The sequence below is a fragment of the Micrasema longulum genome, unplaced genomic scaffold (assembly GCF_059751315.1).
Source record: "Micrasema longulum isolate JH-2025_06_02 unplaced genomic scaffold, ASM5975131v1 h1tg000709l, whole genome shotgun sequence".
Taxonomy (NCBI): domain Eukaryota; kingdom Metazoa; phylum Arthropoda; class Insecta; order Trichoptera; family Brachycentridae; genus Micrasema; species Micrasema longulum.
This window is the reverse complement of record NW_028277905.1, coordinates 58501-81442: the sequence shown is the minus strand read 5'-3', so window position 1 is coordinate 81442 and position 22942 is coordinate 58501. Positions and strand designations below refer to the sequence as shown.

General features: G+C 32.7%; 1 protein-coding gene across 1 annotated transcript in view; it reads left to right on the top strand.

Annotated features, from left to right (window-relative positions):
• Positions 1 to 22942, top strand: part of LOC148279523 (neurobeachin-like) — a gene marked incomplete at its 3' end in the record, with an annotated part of 163577 nt that overhangs the window by 82537 nt on the left and 58098 nt on the right. Inside the window, exon 4 of the mRNA XM_088229806.1 lies at positions 13836 to 13957. Within this exon, the coding sequence (XP_088085932.1) occupies positions 13836 to 13957 (122 nt within the window). The remainder of the gene's footprint in view (positions 1 to 13835; positions 13958 to 22942) is intronic.

Genomic DNA, 22942 nt, shown 5'->3' with positions numbered 1-22942 from the left:
CACCCAAAATTTGAAGTTGGGGGGTCGGTAGTATATCTTTATAATCGCTAGAGGGAATTTATCTTTAACTATACCGTCAAGGTGAAGTTATAACGTCTTTATCTTCCCATCATGGCCCAGACAAGGTAAGAAAATTCGAAATGGGAATTAAGTAAGAGTAGAGTGGGATTTGAACCACGGACCTTTGATACGTGAGTCCGAGAAACTAGCCACGGGACCACAACCAGACTTAAATTTATGTATAGATTACGCACACATACTCTATGACACGATACGCTAATCTTAACGCGAAATTGAATATTTCAAATTCCTATTTCCTTTCCAGGAATTCATGAGTAGTAAGAAATTCGTTATCGCCTACCTGAAAAGGGTTAGAATTTGTTTGTCAAGACAGTTTTTTTATTTAAGTTACGAATTGAAGGTGGTAGTAAGCAGTTGATTATTTTATATTGTGTACATTTTTCTAACATTTTTTTGCTCCTAGAAATCTTCATTTTTCCATTTCAAACTTTTTGTTTGAAGACTTTTCACAAGCGATATATCGCTTTTACCTTTCTTTGGTCATTTATTTGTTCTACGAGACCAAAGCATCTCAGTGACCTTTTCTTAATCCTGTCAGTTATACATGTAGGGTGCACGAGGGAGAAAAATAATAATTACATTCATTTTGAATTGGTAATTACTTAAGTCACCTCAGATTCGCAGATAATATAGTAGTCATACGTTAAGACATAGATGAACTAGGCGAAATGATTATGGAACTACATGAGGCTTTAAAAATCCTTTACTGTACATTAGTGCGAAGCAACTTAGAATATGCATCACAAATATGGAATCCTATGTACAATGTGCAGATATCACGCATTGAAAATATTCAAAAAAAATTCGTAAAGTTCATGTGTTTCCGGTTGAAACTTGAGTTTAAATCTGACCAGTATATTCATATATGTAAAAAACATCACCTACTGCCTCTGCAAAAACGTCGTGAAATAGCGGATATAATTTATTTACTTAAAATTGCCTCTGGTTCAATTGACTGTCCTGAACTACTTTGCAAAATTTCTATCAATGTTCCTTCCAAAGTTTTAAGAAATAACCCTCTTCTTCACATACCTCTTGTTTCATCTAATTATAGGCAAAATTCATATTTATGGCGAACTTTTAATAATTTTAATGTACTAAATAAATCATTTAACATAGATTTATTTGAAAATAATCTTAATAACGTGCGGCGTTTGCTTTCAAAATAACTCGTAGTATTTTTTTTCTTTTCTTTTAAATTTACATTTAATTACTATTCATTTTATGTTCGAGGATCTTTTTTAACTTACTGTGATGCTACTTGTGAAAACCTGTAATTGGCTTATTTGTTATTTGTTTTGTTATATAAATATGATATGATTATAGCTGTTGGTTATCCAAATAAATAAAATAAATAAATAAATAAATAAAAAGGATTGGTTTGGAAATGAATATTCATAAAACAAAAGTCCAACAGGACGAGACATTTTCGTTAACGATAATAAAATCGAAGTGCTTGATGAATACATTTATCTGACACAAAGTCAAACTAGGTAAAGATAACCAGATAGTGGAGTTACCAAGAAGAATAGGGCTAAGTTGGGGCTTTCGGCAAACTTTAATATATTTTTGAAAATAAACACGTCCCTATATGCTTGAAAAGAGGAGTATATGAATCGTGCATATTGCCGATGACAACATACGGACTAGAAACCATGTCTATAACACAAAAAAGTAGCCAGAAATTAAAATGCACGCAACGATCGATGGAAAGACAGATTCTCGGTGTATGTCTATGAGACAGAATAAGAAATGAAGAAATAAGGCGCCGAACCGGAGTCGTGGATATCATGGATCGTGCAGCGAAACTGAAATGGCAGTGGGCAGGACACTTGGCGAGACAAAATGACGGCAGGTGGACACCCAGAATAATAAAGTGGAGACCGTGGGCAAACGAAAGAAGAATCGGAAGGCCACAAAAAAGATAGGTCGACGACATTGCCTCTATTGCCGGTAAAACGTGGATGATGAAAGCGGGTGATAGGAAGAAATGGAGACGTTTGTAAGAGGCCTTTATCCAGCAGTGGAGATAATAAGGCTGCAGAAGAAGAAGAATTAGAAAACCTCCACATTATTTTTTTAAAAATGTCTTCAACTTTGTCCCAAACCATACTATCCTGGTAATGTTATTGTCCAACTGTACCTTAGAGTATCAATATAAGAGGGCGGGGATGTTTTCTTAGGGCACCCTAATGGGCGGTGGTGTACTAACAAACTCCGCAAGTTTCAGAATATAATTATAGCAGAATAAATTAATCAACCAACCCCTAATGGCCGGCGGGATAGTTCGATGCTTTTGGCAGAACTCAATCCGCTTTTGTTATTGAAAACTTTTTAGAAATCGCTTTGATGCACTAATGCATTTAATCTCTATTTATTTATTTTACAAAAACAAACATTTGACGATGATATGATAACAAAAAAAGAAACGGTTTAAAGACAGACCGGCAAAGTTTCCAAATAAAAATCATACATATTGAATTGCGGTACAACACAAAGGTGTATTTGTATGAGAGTAAGTGTAGAGGTGTGTTTGTGTGCATTTGTGTTTAAGTAAGTGTTCAGGTGTGTGTAAGCGTGAGCATCATTAAATAACAAGTTGGAGCGTATCGCAGCCAGAAAGAATGAGTCTTAATTCATTTTTAAATAAATTATGCGAGAGTTTAACTACGGTATTTCTAAATATGATGAAATTGAGTTATCTTTATGCCGAAACCAAATTTTACGTCATTTATTACGAGGTGAATAACAGTAACTCCTAATTTAACAGATGGAAGAATTGAAGAAATATGGATGTTCAAGCATAGGCAAAATGGTGAATGTTACACAGTGTGTAAAGTGGCCACTTAAACCAGCTATGACAGGTCATAAGCCCTGTAAATGCCTAGATTTCCATGTTTCCTTCTCTAAAATGTTCTCAATCTTTTTTGTAATTTGTTAATCTTAATGACTCCCTAGGGGGTGGAATTTAGTATTTTGTCTACAAACATTTGGGCAAACTCAAAATATTGCAATAAAACCAACTGATCTGGTAAAACCAACAAATAGTATGGAAAAATGCCAAACATTGTAAAGAACATGAATCTTGAAATCACGAATGTCACAATCAATCATAGCGCGTTCCAATGAAGACGTGCTTTTTTACCAATTTTATTTTTAAAATTATGAATGAGAACATTTTTCCACAATATCCATATTGATTTTGAAAATAAAAATATTTTTTTAAATCCGTTTACATATTTTTATCGGTATTCGTAGTATGTAATATTTCTCTGAAATTAATATAATAATTATTTAAAAAAAAAAAATTCTCATTATTTTTTTACGGAACTTACTTTTTTATTACTATTTATTTGTATTATTATGATTTAAAAATTTAAAACTTTGAAATTAGCTTTCACTACTTAATTTTGTAGATGGGTTGGTTTATTCATTTCACTTATTATTTTTTTTCCTCAATTATGTGACCACATCGAGGTTACCCGTGCCGAGGACACTTTACAATATAATTTTATTTAAATATGTTTACATGTGAGAATATACAAAGAAGACTTAATATACATATTGCTCAACTGTTCGCCCTCTTCTAGAATATGCCTCAGTGGTCTGGTCTCCATTCTATGTCAATCGCATAAATCACATTGAATCAGTCCAACATCGCTTGCTTCGAAAAATAGCGTGGATGCTCGGACTAGAGAGAGATAATTATTCTTATGCTGAAATAGAGTCAATGTTAAATATTTCTAGTCTACAAAAACGTAAACTAAAATTGACTCCATATATATGTTCGGCATACTAAATGGTATAATCGATGTTCCATCGTGACTGGGACAAGTAAAATTCAATATTCCGACTCGTAGATTGAGAAACAATGAAGTACTGTTCATCGATCAGCATAGAACAAACTATGGCCTAAATTCTCCAATGACCCGCCTTTGTCGTATTGTTAACTCAAGACAAGATCTGGACTTTTTTGGTTTAAGTTTACAACGATTTAAATGAGCACTAAATAAATAGTCCAGATCTTGTCTCGATGTCCCTTATGTTTGTCAATGCTTCTTTCTTTTTTTAAAAAAATGTTTTAAACTATTCTTTTATTGTAATATTTAAACCTTATAAATTGTATACACGGACAATGTCCGTTAATAAATAAATAAATACAGAGATAATTTTAAAAATGTTTAGACAGTTTTATACACTACGTTTTTATGTATACCTATATTATTTATATTGAAAAACTCACAATAAAAGAACAAAAACATTACACAAACTATAAATCTGTGGAAGAGTTGATTTGATTGAAGATTTTCTCGTTACTAATTGTTTTAATGGACAGTAAAAGTAGATTATAGATTTTAATTGCATAATACTTCAAATCCCTTTGTCCGAAGGTGGTATTAGTTCGTATTTATTTTTATTTTTTATTTATTTATTTTTATATGTATTTGGACCCCTGTATTTAGTAGCCTTACGTGTCGTGTACAAGGCTAAGGTACTCGGAAAAAAAAACGTTTTTGTTTGTCTTGGAAATGGGATGTTCGATAACTGATTTTGGTTTATTGCCTTTATGAGTCCAATCATCATTGTTGCAACGTTCAAGAACAATGGCGCGTGATAACTACTTTTAACTACAGTGTGGATATCTGTCAAGGATATTCCATCTTTCCTGCATTCTGCTTCAAGATTATGGCGTTGTAAACTAAAAAATGGGCACTGAAATAACAGATGTTCGATACTCTGTGAAGAAATATCATCGCATGGACAATAGTCATCATTCCTTAATTTAAACCCATATAGATAATTTCTCATAGCTCCTTGTCCGGTAAAAATTTGGGTTGTTTCGAAAGTACCTTGGTGATGATGACGGAAGTTTGTATTTGTTTAAGTTGTCTTTGTATTGAGAATCTAGTGATTATATTATTTGTATGTGTTGTATTACCATTATAATGCCATATTACCCAACGTCTGAGTAATATTGCACGTATCTATTTGTTGGATGCTCGATACCTTCGACCTCGGGACTGTAAACACGGCCTACCCTCTCGCGATACGCGTGCGAAGAAAACAGGGAACGTTTGATTTTAGGTAAACTAATTGACGTTATGGTTTTGAGTGTCAATCCTGGAATTAATGAAAGGAGTAAGGACTTACGGTTTCCTCCCTTCGGCACTGGTCCCGAAAGACACCGTTATCGTTTGCACTGGTCACTTTGCACGTTTTCTTGTATGTTGGTGATTCGAAATCACTGTCACGCTCGCGGTACGGTTTTCGCTGTTGTTCGCGGTACGGTTTTTTGTTGTGTTGTCACGCGTTGCTTTCTTGACTCGCCGTCAGGGAGGAGACGGTACATTGGAATTCAAAACAAGGACCACCGGAATCAAAGGAAGGAATGGCTTAGCACTTGAATAAAAGAAAATGAATCCGAAACACTATTTTTATAGTAAAGTTCTCATAAATTATCTATCATTTCTTGATTATGCTGTTTTTCTAAAACTAAAAAACGCACTTTCTTAAACAAAAAGAGTTTATTTTCTTACGCGCGAAGTAAGTTAACACTGCTCAAAATAATCGGTGTAATGTTCACCCATTTTACCTAAATATTATCCTGTTTGTTACCGCGTAAATTTACTGATAAACAAGTCATTTCTACCCCCGCGAATTTCCCCTAATTATCTCTCACTCCCTTTTCAAACTTTGCTTTTGACTTTTGGCGCCGTGTCGAGAAATGTCCCTGTACTTCCTGTCAACTTCCTCCTCGGGGCGATCTCCCAAACCGGAAATCCGATCCGGTCTTCAGCCATCTTGTCACTTGCAACGGATACTGGGAACGGTCTTTGAAACAATTTACAAAAAAAAACACAAATTTCTAATGGTTTTATTTAATAATGTAATATTATGATCACAAAGACACTTTCATCACAGGAGTATGGGGCTATCTAAGAATTTATTTATATTTACTTAACACTATGTAAGTTGGGTATTATATTTGACACTAAACTTTCTTTTACAATTCATATTGAACATGTTATCAATAAATCCTTGAAACTCCTTGGATTTATTAACAGAAGCACAACAGACTTCAAAAATATCAATACCCTTAAAACTCTCTTCAGTTCCCTAGTTCACCCGCATCTAGAGTATTCCTATGTTATCCGGTCTCCATATTATGATGTTCACATCAAGAATATTGAATCAGTTCAACATTGATTTTTGAGAAGGATAGTCTGGAGGTTTGGCTTATCCAGAGATCAATATACGTATAATGAGTTAGAAACTAGCCTAAATATATCTTCACTTCACGACCGTCAAAACAAATCCTACTATCTAGTCCTTTTTAAAATTCTCAACTCACTCTTTGATGCGCCTGAACTACTGAGCTCAATAAAATTAAATATCGCAACTAGAAACCTCAGACAAAACATACTTTTTCATACCGATAACCATAGAACTAACTATGGTTTTCATTCCCCTATGCTCAGAATTCTTAGGTCTGCCAACAAACTCACCAGTCTTGATTTCTTTGACAACAAGTTCTCTTCTTTCATACGATCACTGAATAAAACTCTTTTATAAACACCTCTCTCCCGCTTCCACCCCCACCAAGTCTATTGTATACCATTGTGTCTTTCTATTTTTTTTATGTCCTTAAAATGCCCATTGGGCGTATATATAAATAAATATTCTTATACAGATACATGTGCATAAAAGCGAGCATATTGCCTTAAGGTAATTTCTTCCTGGATATCCAACCCCTTCAATTTGAGAAATTCAGTAGTATATGAACATATTGTGTAAATACTTTACATTCACGGAGACTGAACCGCTATGCACGTGCAAACCACGAGCCCATTGCGTGATATGGCATGATTAGCCCATTTCACACCACGGAAAAAATCTACGTGGCATTATAAAATACAATACGATGGATCGATATTTATTGTTTTACAATTATTTACTTTTTTAATGCCTGGCAAATGCAATAACCAATACTCCATGAGACCGACTAATCTCCAGTCGATTTCCTTTTGCAGGATTTTTACCCGAGAGTACTCGCTAAATTGATATAATGATTTTGATAAAGTTATCATTAAAATTTCTTTCGTTAAGTTTTACTATATCATTTTAATCGGGTTGTGGTCTTGTGGCTAGTGTTGCGGACTCACGGATTACAACTTGATTTCCATTTTCTAATAGTGAGTTTATAACTCATTGAAAATGGTCACCAAAAATTAAATATTTGGGTTTATCAAAAGAACGCTAATATTACTTTTTTTTATAAAATATTAACCAAAGCGTTTTTATTTACTATGGAGTTTTATAAAAAAAACACAATGTTTAAGTATTATCAAATTTAACGAATCTAATAAATGTCAGTCCACTATAATTTTATCGTGCCTTTTAAATTAACATGATATGTGTGAAATAGGCTATTCTCCGTCGGGGATCACGCGGCTGGTTTGTTTATTTGAAAATTCTTGTAATCATGAACAGACTTTAGGTGCGTAGGTTTTAACTGTCATTTTTAGTATGTATCGTTTTTGGGTGATATTCATATTTTATTTATTTATTTTATTTATTTATGCTTCATTAAGTTAGTTAATAACAACATAATAATACAATTTTTTTATCAAAATTTCTCAATAAATTTTTTTAAAATTAATTTTAAATATTTCGATTTTTTTATATTTCCTTTATCTCTTCAGGTAACTCATTGTATAGCTTCAATCCCTTGTTCAATGAGTTTTGAGATTCTGTTTTTCTCTTCATTGGCAATCTTATCTTTTTTTACCCCTTGTTTTATATGTACGACATTGTTGGTTAAATTTTATTATTGTTTTTATTTTATTTATCCCCTTAATTATTTTATGTATAAAAATTGCCACATTGTATTTAATTTTTTGCTGTACTGTGAGCAAGCCAATTTCTTTACGCATTCTTTCAACATAAGAATAGATATTTCTTTTGAGTATAATCCTCATCGCCTTATTTTGAAGAATTTGTATATTTTTATTTTTTCTTTCATTACATAAAAAAAAAATGGAAGAACAGTTATTTATGTGTGGAAATATTATTGTTTTATATATAAGAATACAACTTTTTATATCTATTACATTTCGTAATCTTTTCATAATTTGTTTATATTTTTTTATTTATTTATTTTTATTTATTTGACACTTTATATACATTTACAATAAATATACATATAAGGGCGGGTATATTGCCTTAAGGCAATTTCTTCCTACCTACCCAAACCGTTCAGTTTGAGAAAATTATAAATATATGGACATATTGAATCTTACAATTTTATACAAAAATTAAAAGCAAAGATTAACAAAAATAAATATATATTTATAAAAAATAACACTACTTTGAAGAGAGGACAGGGGATGGGAAGGAAAGAAGAAGGGTAAAGGAACAATTTAAATATTTAGACAGTGACATTTCAATCTTGACTTAAATGTAAATAAAGAAGGGGCGTCTTTAACATTAGTTGGTAGATTATTCCACAATCGAGCGGCTACTATTGTGAAAGAGGAGGCAAGACAATTAGAGCGATGACAGGGTATTAAAAGGGTTCTCTCGTTACTAGAACGAAGAGATAGTCCGTGTTGTGAAAGAGGTTGGATGAGCTCTCTCAGATAAACAGGCGAAGTGGGATTATTTAAAATATTGTGAAGAAGTGATAGAATGTGAATGTTTCTTCTATGCCTGATACTGAGCCAGTGTAGTTGCGTGCGATACTCGGTTATGTGGTCAAATTTGCGAAGATTAAAGATATAACGAATACACACATTCTGCAATCGTTCTAACTTATCAAGGAATTCAGAGTTAGCATCTGGATAACATACATTTGTTACATATTCAATTCGGCAATTCGACAGCATTACAATTTTGTTTTCAATCCGTTTCTGGGTAAATGTCCCCCCTAGCCATAATTCTAAGTTCTCCTGACACTCCCAAGTAAATTTACTTGGTACAACTTATTCCCAAATGCACAAACTCATTCGCCGGGTACATAAGGCTAGTTCCTGTTTCTGCAGTTAAGGGAATATTTCATAAAGTTAGTTTAAGATGGACCGGCTTAAATATAAGCTACGTATTAGTGATGTGCGTATCTTGTGGATCTAAATTGTATTTTTTTCATCATCTTTCCCCTTTTCCCGGGACTGCATTAGTAAACCGAATGCAGCGTATTTTGGTCATCTGTTACATCAGTTTTGTCTCAAAGTGGGCGCTGAAGGCCTTCGGAGGGGCGGTGGAAGTCCCAGAGAAAATTGGGGGACATTGAGGCTTTCTAGAGGAGCAATGGCTGATTTTTCGAAAAATTTCGACTCCCCTCCCTCCGCTCCGACAGCGAAAAAAGTTCGAGAGAGAACGTGTAATAATAATATTTGGCTGAATTATATAACGCCATTTTTGTGAAAAATCACCTCAAGGGCGCTTTACTATTGTATACCTAAACTTACATTCTAACAAAACTAAAGTGATTATTTTTCCAGATTTAAAATTAAGGGTATGATAGTCTAAAGAAGTGGGATTTTAGTTGAGATCTAAACTGACTTGGACTGTTGATGATTCGTAAGTTTGAAGGCAATTGGTTCCAGGCAGAGGGGCCGGCAACGGCAAAAGCACGATCTCCAAATCGAGTGTTTGGGGAAGATTTTCTTTGACAACTGTTTTCCCTAATACAAAGGTCTGATGTGTATTTTGGAGCCATCCAGCAAAGCTTGTATTTTATTCTCTCTTGGCTTTTTAACCAGTGCAAATCTCGAAGATGTTGTGAGATGTGCGAATATTTATTTACTCCCGTAATGAGCCTTGCTGCTGCTGCATTGAAAACAGATTGAAGTTTATTAGTTAGTTTGATTTATTAGTTAGTTTATTAGTTAGTTTGAAGTTCATTAGTTAGTTTGATTAGTTTTATATTTTGTAATCTAGACGCGAAACGACATAAGCATTTACAAAAGCTTTAGTTGCATCTATAGGAATATTTTTCCGCACGCATTTGATCTGTCGGAGATGGAAGAAAACATGAAAGTAAGGTGATCAGTCTTACACTTCAGGTGCCAGTCCAGTAAACATATTTGTAAACACTAGACCTCTCGGAAATGCGTCTCCCGTTCGGGAAGTTTCGGAATCAATCGAACCGTTGTTACTTTGTGTCTCTTATCTAGCACTGTTCAATTTTGTTACGCCTTAAATTCACCCCTGAGTAGCGCCTACTCACGTCACTGACCATAAATATTCTCATTTTCATTGCAGTATCCATCTTGGCTGGCATAATCAGCCCAACTTGTAGTTGCCTTTTTAAGAGGCATGTGCAAAAGAGTGACAGAAAAACTATATTCAAATAACCTATTCATGAAACCGCTCTGCTGTTGCATATCCTCTTAACATTCTTTTAATTATGCAATTTATAACATTTCTTGATTTAAATTTTAACAAAAAGGTTTCAAACTTTTTACCAAGATCTTTCTTTCTTGTACCATTTTTAATATAATTACAAGTTTTAAACAATTATTTTTTTTATACTTACGCAACCACACACACACACCCTCTCCATCATTTATTCTCACATGCACATGTACCCTCTCCCTCATTCATAACACGCATACACACATTCACATACACATGAATATAAACGTCACACGCATACAATTACGTAAACTATTTTCTTATTATATTATGTGTCATTAGATTTACGGTGGATTTTTTAAATTGGCTCTAGTACTTTTAATATATTTTGTTTATATAATAGCTGTAAAAATGTCAAATAAAATAAAATATAATAAAATAAATAAATGAAATTTTGTGAAAAGTAAAGTGAAAAGTGAGAAATTTAGAGCGGCTGGGTAGGAGAAGGGTAGGGGTTTGTGGAAGGGCAGCTTGTCAGAGTAATAAGGAATTTACTACATCTTGAGATCATGTTTTTTTTATTTTTTTTAATGACTTTTTGGGAAAAAAATTGTTTTTTTTTTTTAACCTACAGTAAGAAATGTTTTTCGGAACTTTCGCGGTCTGGCCCTGAAAAACCGTGTATATTATGTATGATAAGATTAAAAGTGGATTTTTTTATTTGACCTAGAATTAATAATATATTTCTACAATTTTTCATGTAATAGCTGTAAAAATTCCGAATAAAATAAAACAAAATAAATAAATACGTTAATTTTAAATTAATTCGATTATTCGCATCACTAATAAGTACACAATGTAACTTTGTACTAGCAAGTTAACACTACTAAGCCTGCAAGGGACACGTGCACTCGGCTTGCCTAATGCGGTATTACTGCTTTGGCGACATCTGTGTCCGGGACAAAAACTTAAGTATTGCCGTCATCATTATGAAAAAAGGGCGTAACGTCAATTTATTCCACAATTTATATTTTTTAAAAACTTAACATCAAAAAATTTAAGTTTGTAAGTGAAAATTCTTGATAAAAGTTCATTGTTATTTATTATCTAAATAAAAGACGAGTTATACTTTAATCCACAAATTTGAAATATTCAATGACTGGTTTCATCGCTTTCGCGACAACTTCGAGACTGGTAACTTTGTTAAGAAATTCAATGTATTTATACAAAACAGAGGTTAGGATAGAGAATTCAAAATTATATTTAAGTAAATTAAATACAGTTATTTTTATCTTAAGGATTATTATCAAAAAAATTTCGGTTTAACTAAAGAGTTGATATAATGCTATTTTAATGAGTTTAAGTGTTTTATTTTTAGTGTCCCATCCTTCGTGAGTGTGATTGTTGTCAATTATAATTTCTGAAAAACAAAGGGTAAAAAGTCATTAGTAAAAATATTTATTTTAAATTAATGAATAATTTATTTTTTTATTTATTCTTTTATTAATTTTATTTTAATTTTTTTTTTTAATAAACTTAAAATATTCAAAATGGGTATAGTAATGGAGAATGCACGTGTGTTATCTGTTCCTTAAGTTATTAAACGTCGGGTTTATTTTTTAATCTATTTATTTCGAGAATTTCCAGTTTATCAAGTTTATGGTCTTTAGGTGCAATATGAATTATTTTTTAATTTAAAAAAATGGTGTACTTTCATATGATTTTGAATTATCTATCCTTACCTCTGTTTTGTATAAATACATTGAACTCCTTAATAAATATACCAGCCTCGAAAATGTCGCAAAAGCGATGAAACCGGTCACTGGATATTCCAAATTTGTGGATTAAAGTATCACTCGTCTTTTATTTACATAATTTATGCCAAAATAATTTATGCTAGATAACATCACCACTTTCTTAAGAACCCATCGATCATTTTGTTGCCGCCTTCAATATCCTTTAAAAATATTGTTTAAAAGGGACGTTACTTATTTTTTTTTCAATATTCCTATCGTACGAAGATTGGGCGTAATATATTTTTATTTTAAAATAATGCCGTCATATAAAATCCGCGTCATTTACATTCATCCATCCTACAATAATGTTGTTTAAAAAAAAGACGCAACTGATTTTTTTGCTCTAAAATGTTGTCATTTTAAAAAGGCACATTTAAAAAATATTATTCATTAATATAGTTACATAAATGATACATCTAATGATGTTATAACTTTAATTATCCAAAAAAGAGGTTAACTCTTGTGCTTGGAGAGTGACTTACTTAGCGATTCGAAGTTTTATGATTTCGAATATACTTACATAAGTAAAAAATTCTAATTATGCGAAATAAACAGAAAAAGAAAAAATATACATATAAATATACATACATATAATACTTTGAATTTGTTTACTTTTATATTATTTTTTAGGTCATTGCGAAGATTATTGTAATTTTTTTTATTTCATTGAAACGAAACTATTTTGACCGTGACTTGTGTGGAATTTTTATTATTATTTTGTTATTTGGTATTATTTTATTATTATGATATTATTATTATATTTTTAAGTAGAAGAGTAACTTATTCATCTCAAATTTGTTTATTTTTTATTATTTGACAAATTAAAAATAGGATTGAATTATTTTAAACATTTAATACTGCAACATCTTTAAGTATGTCCAGTTAAATTAAAAACCTAGTAAAAGAAGAAGTATAAAAATTGGAAAATAGTTTTCAGGCGTTGCCTAGTAGGTGATTTGGTCCAGCCGGATGAATCTCGCCCACGTGATAAAGGTTTCAGCTCTTTTACTTCACAAAAGTCAACAGATGGAAGAATTGTGGAAATGTGGATGTTGAAACATGGGCAGAATGGTGAATGTTACACAGTGTGTAAAGTGGCCACTTAAACCAGCCAATGACAGGTCATTAGCCCTAGACTTCCATATTCCCTTCTCAAAAATGTTTTCCCTCTCTGTTGAAATAAATTAAAATTTATTTCTGCCTACATATAAAAAGGGCGTATCTTATGTTTTTTTTAATACGTCATTAAAAAAAGGCGTAACTCTTATACATCCAAAATAGTTACGTCATATAAATAGGAAGCGGCAATACTGCGGACGCCTCCTGAGAGCCTAAACCACGCTTACCTATTTAGTAGGGCACTAGGTTCTCGACGTCCTGGACGTCCGCTGCTGACGCAGTTCCTCGGCAGCTTGTCAGAACGGGACGTGACCTTGACTTAGGAGGATGGGCAGGAGCTGGTAGCTGACAGAGATGCCTAGAGGCTCTTTAGGGAACTAGGGAGTGCACTCGGAATAATGATGTATTTTAGGCTACAACCCCGCGTAATGTAAGCGAATTGTAAAAAGGTGTATTTATTAATTTATTCGTGCTTTTTTACAGGCTGTTGTTTTGCCGCCGTTGGCGAGGTGGCCACACGAGAGCGGATTTACCTTCACAACGTGGTTCCGTCTGGATCCCATCAATTCAGTCAACATCGAAAGAGAGAAACCATATCTTTACTGGTAAGTGTCTTTTAATAATTGTAATTGACTCTTTTTTAGTAATATTATTTTAGATTTTAGAAGGGACTATCGATATTATCTGATTTTTCAGACCATAAAACGCACTTTTTTACTCAGAAAATTCACCCGAAAATTACGGTGCGACTTAAGATCCGATGCGTCTTATCGTCCGCAAAATACGGTAACTTGTAATTTTTCAGTTAAAATAAATATTAATAAAATCTTGTACCATTTTCTAACCCATGTTATACAAGAGTTATTCGTAACGCCACTCAATTTGCTCTTTCAGAATTTTTACCTGAGGGTAGACATCGAGTAGAAAACGCTCGTCTAGGGCTGTGGTTCTATTTTACACACAGAACGGTACTGTTATCAAACATTGCAACAGAATATCAATTCTTATTTAATGTAATTAAATTAATTATATTGTTAAGTGTCTTCACAACAGGCCAGGAGGCCCAATTACAGAAGTGAATTACAACACAAAACCCAAGCATGAAAAAAATCACGTTTTAATTTTTATTCGCCGGGAACCGAACCCGAAACCTTCTGTGAGTAAGTTAAACGTCTTTACCAGTACACTACGGATATGATTAAAAAAATATATTGACGTTCCGATGATTTGCCCAAATATTCAATTTTAAGGGCCATTTTCAACGAGTTGTAAATAACTCACTATAAGAAAATTGGGAATCAAGTAATTGTAGAGTGGGATTCGAACCACAGACCTTTAATCCGTGAGTTCGAGACACTAGCCACAGGACCACAACCCGATTATAACATTATTTACTAACAAAATTTTAAGTTTGTCCAAATTTTTGTAGCTAAGGACTGGATTCAACTCCCTGGGAGCTGTGAATATTAACATATTACAATAGATAAACCTTACCCGTATAAATAAAGGTTTCGTCTTTTTAACTTCATGAACATCAACAGATGAAAGAATTGAAGAAATAGAAATGTTCAAATATGGGCAGAATGGTGAATGTTACACAATGTGTAAAATTTATTTTATTTAGTTGTACTTTTATATTGTTTGTATTCTTTTTTATACAGAATAATGTTCCTTTACTGGGGTGTCCCGTGCCGCGGGAAACAATTTACAAAATGTGAAACATAGCTAAGATTAGCTATTTAACAAAGTTAACATAATATTAACAATAAAAAAACGTTATTCATCCAATTAACCTAATTTTCATTAACATAATAAATAATAAAAAACTAAAATATATAAAAAATGGCCACTTAAACTTAAACCAGCCAATGACAGTTCGTAAGCCCTGTAGATGCCTAGACTACTTTATTACCTTCTCTAAAATGTTCTTCATCTCTGTTGTAATATGTCAACATTATTTAATGTTTATTATTGTACATAATGTGAAAAAATTCATGAATAAATAGATGAATCATTCAGCGGTCTGCACTAAGTATTTCAAATGTTATTTACTGCCGTTGTTCAATGAAATGCTTCCCGTTATTTCCCATTATTTCATACAAAATAGGTATCTATTCCGTATTGATTCCATATCATAGAGACTTTCATATTGATTGGCCTCAATTTGTCAATATTTAAATGCCCAATGTACATCCGCATCAAATATCATTAATAAGCAATCAGTTTGCATAATATTAACTATGTATTTGTGTACCTAATTTCATAAATAAATTTATTTATCTTCCGTCCGGCCATTATATTTATCATCCTCATCAAACCTAAATCCGTACTTAATGGTGCAATCGTAGAGCCTCACTTATAAATCTGGTATTAAATTATCCATAGGCGTAGCGGTTGAGTAAGCATAGTATAGTGAATATTCTAACTCATGAAACTCGCATAAAGTTATACTCAGTATGGAGCTGGGATAACGGCCGTTGAAACTTATTTCACGCTTATACCTGAGTCCAACGTGGTATAGCGTCGGGAAAAGCCCGCGATCTGTCATCTGTCACATTTTTCAGTAGTAAAATGGATTGTATTTATCTCGAATTTAAAGAATTTAGAAAACATGCTATATTTGCGTGAATTGACCACGTAATGTTGCGAACGATATATTATCGTAACACAAATATAAGAAAATTTTGTGTTATTTTTTACCACAAAAAATATTTTACTTACTGGACAATAAAAAAAACTGGTATTTTTAGTAGGCAAACGTAAGCAAATAATTTTTTAATTTAGTCAAATTAATCATACTAAGGCTTATTAATACAAAGCCGGATAAAAATTTCGGCTGCCCTGGCAATACTGACAAAATGTCCGCCTTGTTTTATTTAACAATCTTACAGACAGTAAAATAATCAAATAAATAAATAATGTGATCCCACCCTATTCTTTTTTAATCCCAGCAGTATTTTTACACTTAACAACGACACAACGCGACGCAATTGAATTTAAATCGGTAGTTGCGTACTAACCAACGTCTACGGAGTAACTAATGGCCAAAATATAAAACTACTCAATAATGAGTAATTTTGTCGGCTTCAGTTTGATGTGCGTACGCGGCGTTTTCTGTACTGTTTTGCAATGCAAACTGTCTTGTGCTAAGATTTCAGGGGTTCACAACATTAAAAAAATGAAACTATGATACCTATTTAAATATTTAAAAATTTTAAAAATAAAGTTTAAAAAATCTTGGCATACGTATATTTAAAATGTATTTATTTAAACATTTATTTTTAACTTTCTACAAATAAATTTTAATATTTCAACAGTAGTTAGATTCCTAAACAATTTCACAGACATGTCATAAGCCCCGCGAATGCCTAGACTTCCATATTCCCTTCTCAATAATGTTTTCCCTCTCAGTTGAAATAAATTTAAATATGAACTTGAGAGGAAATCCAGCCAGTTTGTAAGCATTTGGACATACTCAAACATTGTTGAATTAACTACCTGGTAAAAGAAGAAGTATAAAAATTGGAAAATTGTTTTCAGGCGTTGCCTAGTAGGTGATTTGGTTCAGCCGGATGAATCTCACCCACGTGATAAAGGTTTTAGCTCTTTTACTTCACAAAAGTCAACAGATGGAAGAGTTGAGGAAATGTTGATGTTAAAACATTTGCAGAATGGTGGATGTTACACAGTGTGTAAGTGGCCACTTAAACCAGCCAATGACAGGTCATAAGCCTTGTGAATGTTTAGACTTCCATATTCCCTTCTCAATAATGTTTTCCCTCTCTGTTGAAATAAATTTAAAGTTTAAATTCGATTTGGCTAGTTTGAAGAATTTCAATGCAACTAATCTGGTTCCCTAGACTATGCAATCTTCAAATAGGTGAATTAATAGCATAATTTGCTGTAGCAATTTCTATATGAAATGGCAAATTGTGTCTAGTAGTCCTAACAGGTATTGCAATGATGGTTGAACAAAACCACAGAAATTGGTGGGCCATATTATATCACGTCTGCGCAGCTATGAACAGCACTGTTGATCTAGCTACGTTGTTTACACCGTTTTTCTTATTTTTTGGCAGGAAACAAATTTTAAATGGTGATTTGCATACTAGACACAATTCCGCGCCTACTAATCTGTCGGACTTATCAGTTGAGAGTCGAGAATAATACCTCAACAAGTTGACGGAGCTTGCTGATATATTTGAGATAGTTAAAGCAACCTATTCTCTTCGTATCAGAAGAACGCTCAGGCTTATAATCTACGCAGAAAATCAGTTGTTTATTCTGTGGGTCTAATAGTATAGAAGAAAATCTTTGTAAATTCAAAAGGAATAGTTTTTTTCAGCGAAACTCGCACCACGCTATATATAGTCTATAATAGTGAAAGTTGTGTCGCCTGTAGTTTATACACTTGCAGACGAAAGAGGGAAAATTATTGAAAAAAATTTAACGTAAAAAAAATAATAAAAACCTAATATTTTTATATATTATTCCTCTGTACGTGTGATGTCACCGTACTCCTCTTAAACGGCTTAAACGATTTAAAGATGTTTTTTTTTTGTGTGTAATAAAGTTTTTTTTTAATGTTTACAAACAACATTTGATTTTTGTGGACCTCAACCAGATTTTTTCCTTAAATTCCTTATAATTTCTACCCATTTATTTATTTGTATTGGATTTTTGGTAATACTAAAATAATATTAAATTTAATACCTTTTTAAAAATCGTATTCCTACATAAGTACACCCTTTTGTTGGTGAGACGAACGGAGCTTAACGTTTGCAAAAATAATGCCATATTTGAAAAAATATGTATTTTATGTTTTGGAATTCAACCATACGCAAGTACCTACTTAAATTCAATATTTTTTTAATATTGACAATTTTTAGTTTTGGAATTTAATCACAAACAAGCATCTAGGTACCTACTCATCAATGAAAAGTCTTTTTCTAAGGCAAGCTGACGTTCGGGCAGTACAACGTCTGTCGGGTCAGCTAGTTACTTATACATTATCAACTTAAATCGTATTCTGTGAATTAAAATTAATTACATCTGTTTATCGCTTCAAGATGGTCAGAAAACAAAATCTAACCTTGTATTTTTTTAAAACACGCTTCCTACTCCGTATTCGTCATATTTTGAGCAAATGATCGGTGTCAAACATTTTTGTTGCCAGATTACGGGCCAATGTTTACCGACACTACAAAATATACTGTCGGAAATGTAAGTATTTGCCCGGTGCTTAAAAACGGGGCTAGATGAAATATATATGTACGTTACAGTATTCGGAGGCTATAATGTCATAAGACGTGTGAATACCTAAATGTCTATGTTATTCTCAATTTTTTTTCTTTTGTAATATAAAGCAATATTTACCACTGTCTACATTCATTTTTTAAGCTGAATTTTTCCTGTCTTTTTTGTTCAATGAAAAATTTGCAAGCTTTATTATAATTGACTTATCTTTATCAAAGGGAAGCTTGCTTAATTTCTCTTTTACCCGTCACAATTGACAAGTCTTTGCCCAATCAATTATTGTATTTTGAACAGGTATCCGCTGAATGTAAATGCCGGCTCAATTAATAATTTTTAACCTGTCGAAGCTGTCAAAATCAATAGACAAATTAATAATACCTAATGCCCAGTATTCTCTCTTCATTTTTGTATTTTATTTTCGTAATATTTCAGCTTAATTTTCATTATTGAAAATTGTTTTATCGAAAAACTACTGGGCGTCTTCTTAAGCGTTATCTTCCTCTTCTTTTGGTGAGGTTAGCTATCACCATAGCAATATTTTTTTTTGTCCCCAGCCGCTTTACCAGGGAAATATTACATTCTACAAATACCGATAAAAATATGTGAATTGGATTTAGAAAAATTTATTGTATCTTCAATATTGATATTGATATTGTTGAGAAATGTTTTCATACATAACTCTAAAAAATTTTTTTTTTTTAAATATCCCTCCAAAAACGCGACTTGTTTAGCCTTGGTAATTGTGACGTCAAGATTCGTGACGATGTTCTATTTAAACGGTCATAAATAAAGTTCAAAATTTTACCGAAACGTGACGTATAGGGACGTGACGTACGTGACATGGAAAGTGCAATGCACCGTTTTCGCGGGAATTCAAAATTATAAATTCAAAATAAAAACTTTAATCTACAAACGGGGAGAAAAAAAAAATTCTGCTAGTCGGTATTTTGACCCTTATTAATTTAAAATTGTATATTAAAAAAAAAACACATTTCCTTATTAAAGTTTTGGAGCTACAGTGGAACCACTCTTTGAACAAATTTAACTGTTGTTATCAGCCGATGGTATGTTTATCAATAAAAATATATTAGTAAGGCTTTATCGTGCAGTAATCACAAATTGTAGCAAAAGTCTTCCGTACATTTTGATTGAGCATTCTGAATCAAGAACAATCAACGATTCGGTGTCCTTTGGCCAGAACACCCGAATTGAGAAGTGAAAAGGCCAGGAAAAAAACGAACGATTCGGTGTCCAAATTCACACCACAAAATATTATAGCAATTAACTTAATAAATTAGGAGAGTTGAAATAAGCTGTTTTAAACTCTCCTAGGCCAAAAAATCGAGCCTTGTAGAATTTATAATGAAATACCCTGAAATGGGTCGATAGTGAATAAAAAAAATATTTCTGAGTAAAATTCTCAGAAATAGCTTTAAAATTTTCAGGGCAATAAATAACTTTAAAAAGAGATTTTCGCTTTGAACATTTTCATAAATCTAAATCGTATCATTTTATATTCATGAATACTAAATGCCCACCCTTACCTCTTAACATGACATTAATAATTGTTTAGCGCTGAATTTATTTATTATTTAAGTACTGGGTCAAGTTAGGAAATAAACGATTAAAAATAGGTATAAAATATAAATATTCCGGTAAAATCACAGAATGGGATAACACATGTTAGTTTTGAAAGAACTGCATTAAAAAAAGGTTTCTGGGTGCATTTTGATAGACGGTCATCAATTGTTTTCAGGCGTTGTCTAGTATTGGAAATAATTCGATCAAATGAATCTCTTCACGACAATAAAGGTTTCAGATCTTTAACTTCACTAAAATCAACAGATGGAAGAATTGAGAAATATGGATCTTCAAACATGGGCAAATGGTGAATGTTACACAGTGTGTAAAGTATCCACTTAAACCAGCCAACGACAAGTCATAAGCCCTGTAAATCCCTAGGCTTCCATATTCTCTTCTCTAAAATGTTCTCCATCTCTGTTGTTACTTGTTTGTTGTAAATATGTCACACTGGCAAACCATTTCAAAATACCGATACTCTTAAAAAATTATATTTTTCTTATGTTCGTAGTTTACTTGAATTTTCTTCACCAGTCTGGTCTCCTTTTTATAAAATTAATTCCTGCAAAATTGTAAGAATTCAAAAAATGTTTATAAAAAACTTAAACCGTAGACTACATCTCAATTTCCCAGATTATCACCAAGCGTGCATTTTTCATAATATTCAAACTCTCGCTGATAGACGAACCACGGCTGATATAGTGTTACTCACCAATATAATATCAGATAAAATAGATTCCCCCAAATTGGTTACCCGCATTCATCTTAAGGTACCACAGAGACAAACGCGTTATACACCACTTTTCTACATACCTAAATGCAGTACAAATTCGTCAAAAAACGCTACGATTAACCGTATTATGGATACGATAACAGGAAATTTAACGACATAGATATATTTACCAAAAATATTAAATTTATCAAAACTGCCATAGGTAATAAATTGTCTTTGTCCGCATCCTCCTCTCCGTTGCTCTCTATCCCTGAACAAATATAAGTTTTATAGTGAGAAGATCTTTGAATATAATTATGTATCCCCGTACTGCGGACAACTGTTTGTGACTCCTGATTTTTATAATCCGAATCATTTCTATCAAACTTATATGTCATTCTTATTTATATATTATGTAGGTGCATATAATATGCATTTGTGTGTTCATTTTGAATCAACGTTCGCGTATTGTCTAACATTATTTCGTATTTACTGCATTTTGTGGTTACCTACCGTATTCGTATTGTATGGGACTCGTCGCACATTTTATTCATTCAATGTGTATCAGTTAAATTTTAAAATAAAATTATTTTTTTTTTTCAGAATACGGTTTTGAAATTTAACATACTTAAAAAAAAATACAATTTAAATCATTTCTTCATTTGAATTTTAACAAAAAGGTTTCTAACTTTTTACTAAGCTCTTTATTGTACCATTTTTAATACAATTACAAGTTTTAAACAATTATTTTTTTATACTTACGCACCCACACACACGCACCCTCTTCCTCATTCATTCCCACACGCACATGTATCCTCTCCCTCATTCATTCACGCATACACACATTCACATACACATGAATACAAACGTCACACAAATACAATTACTAACCTTCTTTTCTTATATATTATGTGTCATTATATTTACAGTGGATTTATTTAATTGGCTTTAGCAATGTTAAGATTTTTCTACTTATTTTGTTTATGTAATAGCTGTAAAAATCACAAATAAAATAAAATAAAATATAGATTTATTGAATCTATAGATTTATTTAATTATACTTAACCATCACGCTGTTTCCCTGCAAGGGTAGGTAGAGAGTACACATATCGCTTCCTCTACTTGCATTTATCTTCTCATGCATGCACGCCGATTATGCCGGGTTTTGAGGCATGTCCATCTTCAAGTATTTGTTGTATTTGGTCATGCCATGTTTTTCTCGGTCTTCCTCTATTTCTGCATCCATCAGCATTCGCATCGTAAATATTCTTAGCCGTTCTTTCGCTGTCCATTCGCTCTGCATGTCCAAACCAGCGCTGAGCTCCTTTCTAGATTTTTTCGTTAGTGCTTATCTCAGCCTTACATAATGTACGGATCTCTACATTTGTGCATCTATCGTACATAGTTTTACCACACATTCGCCATTTCGACAGCATTTCGACAGCATTCATCCTACTTTCATCCCTCTTTTTCCTAGTCCACACTTCGCTCCCATACATCGGGGTCGGGACCAGGACTCCATTGTGAACTGGTAATTTTGCCTCTTGCGACTAATATTTATTTGCCAAGATTGATTTAATTGCACCGTTCACTCTGTTTGCGGCACTCACCCTCCTTTCAATATCTTTCTCAGTTATTCCATCCCTAGTAAAAATACTTCCCAGATTCACAAATTTCTCTTTCTGTTTTAGTATAATCCAATCGACAATTGTTTCACATTTAGTCATACTTTCTTTTCTTTCTTTAAAAAACCATCACATTCGATTTGTCGACATTCATCAGCAAATCCCTTCCCTCGCATACATCGTAGACCTTTGTTACCTAGAATTACAGTTCCGCTTTGTTGTTAGCAACAAGCCATGGTGACATTACACATCCCTGTTTAACTCCTTAATGAATGTCAAACCACAATGTGTATGATCCATTTACCCTAACACATGCTGTGCTGTCTTTATGCCGAGAAGCAATAGCTCGTGTCAGATTTCCGCTCACTCCATACTCCGATAACACCTTCCATAATTTTTCTCTGTCAACTCTATCA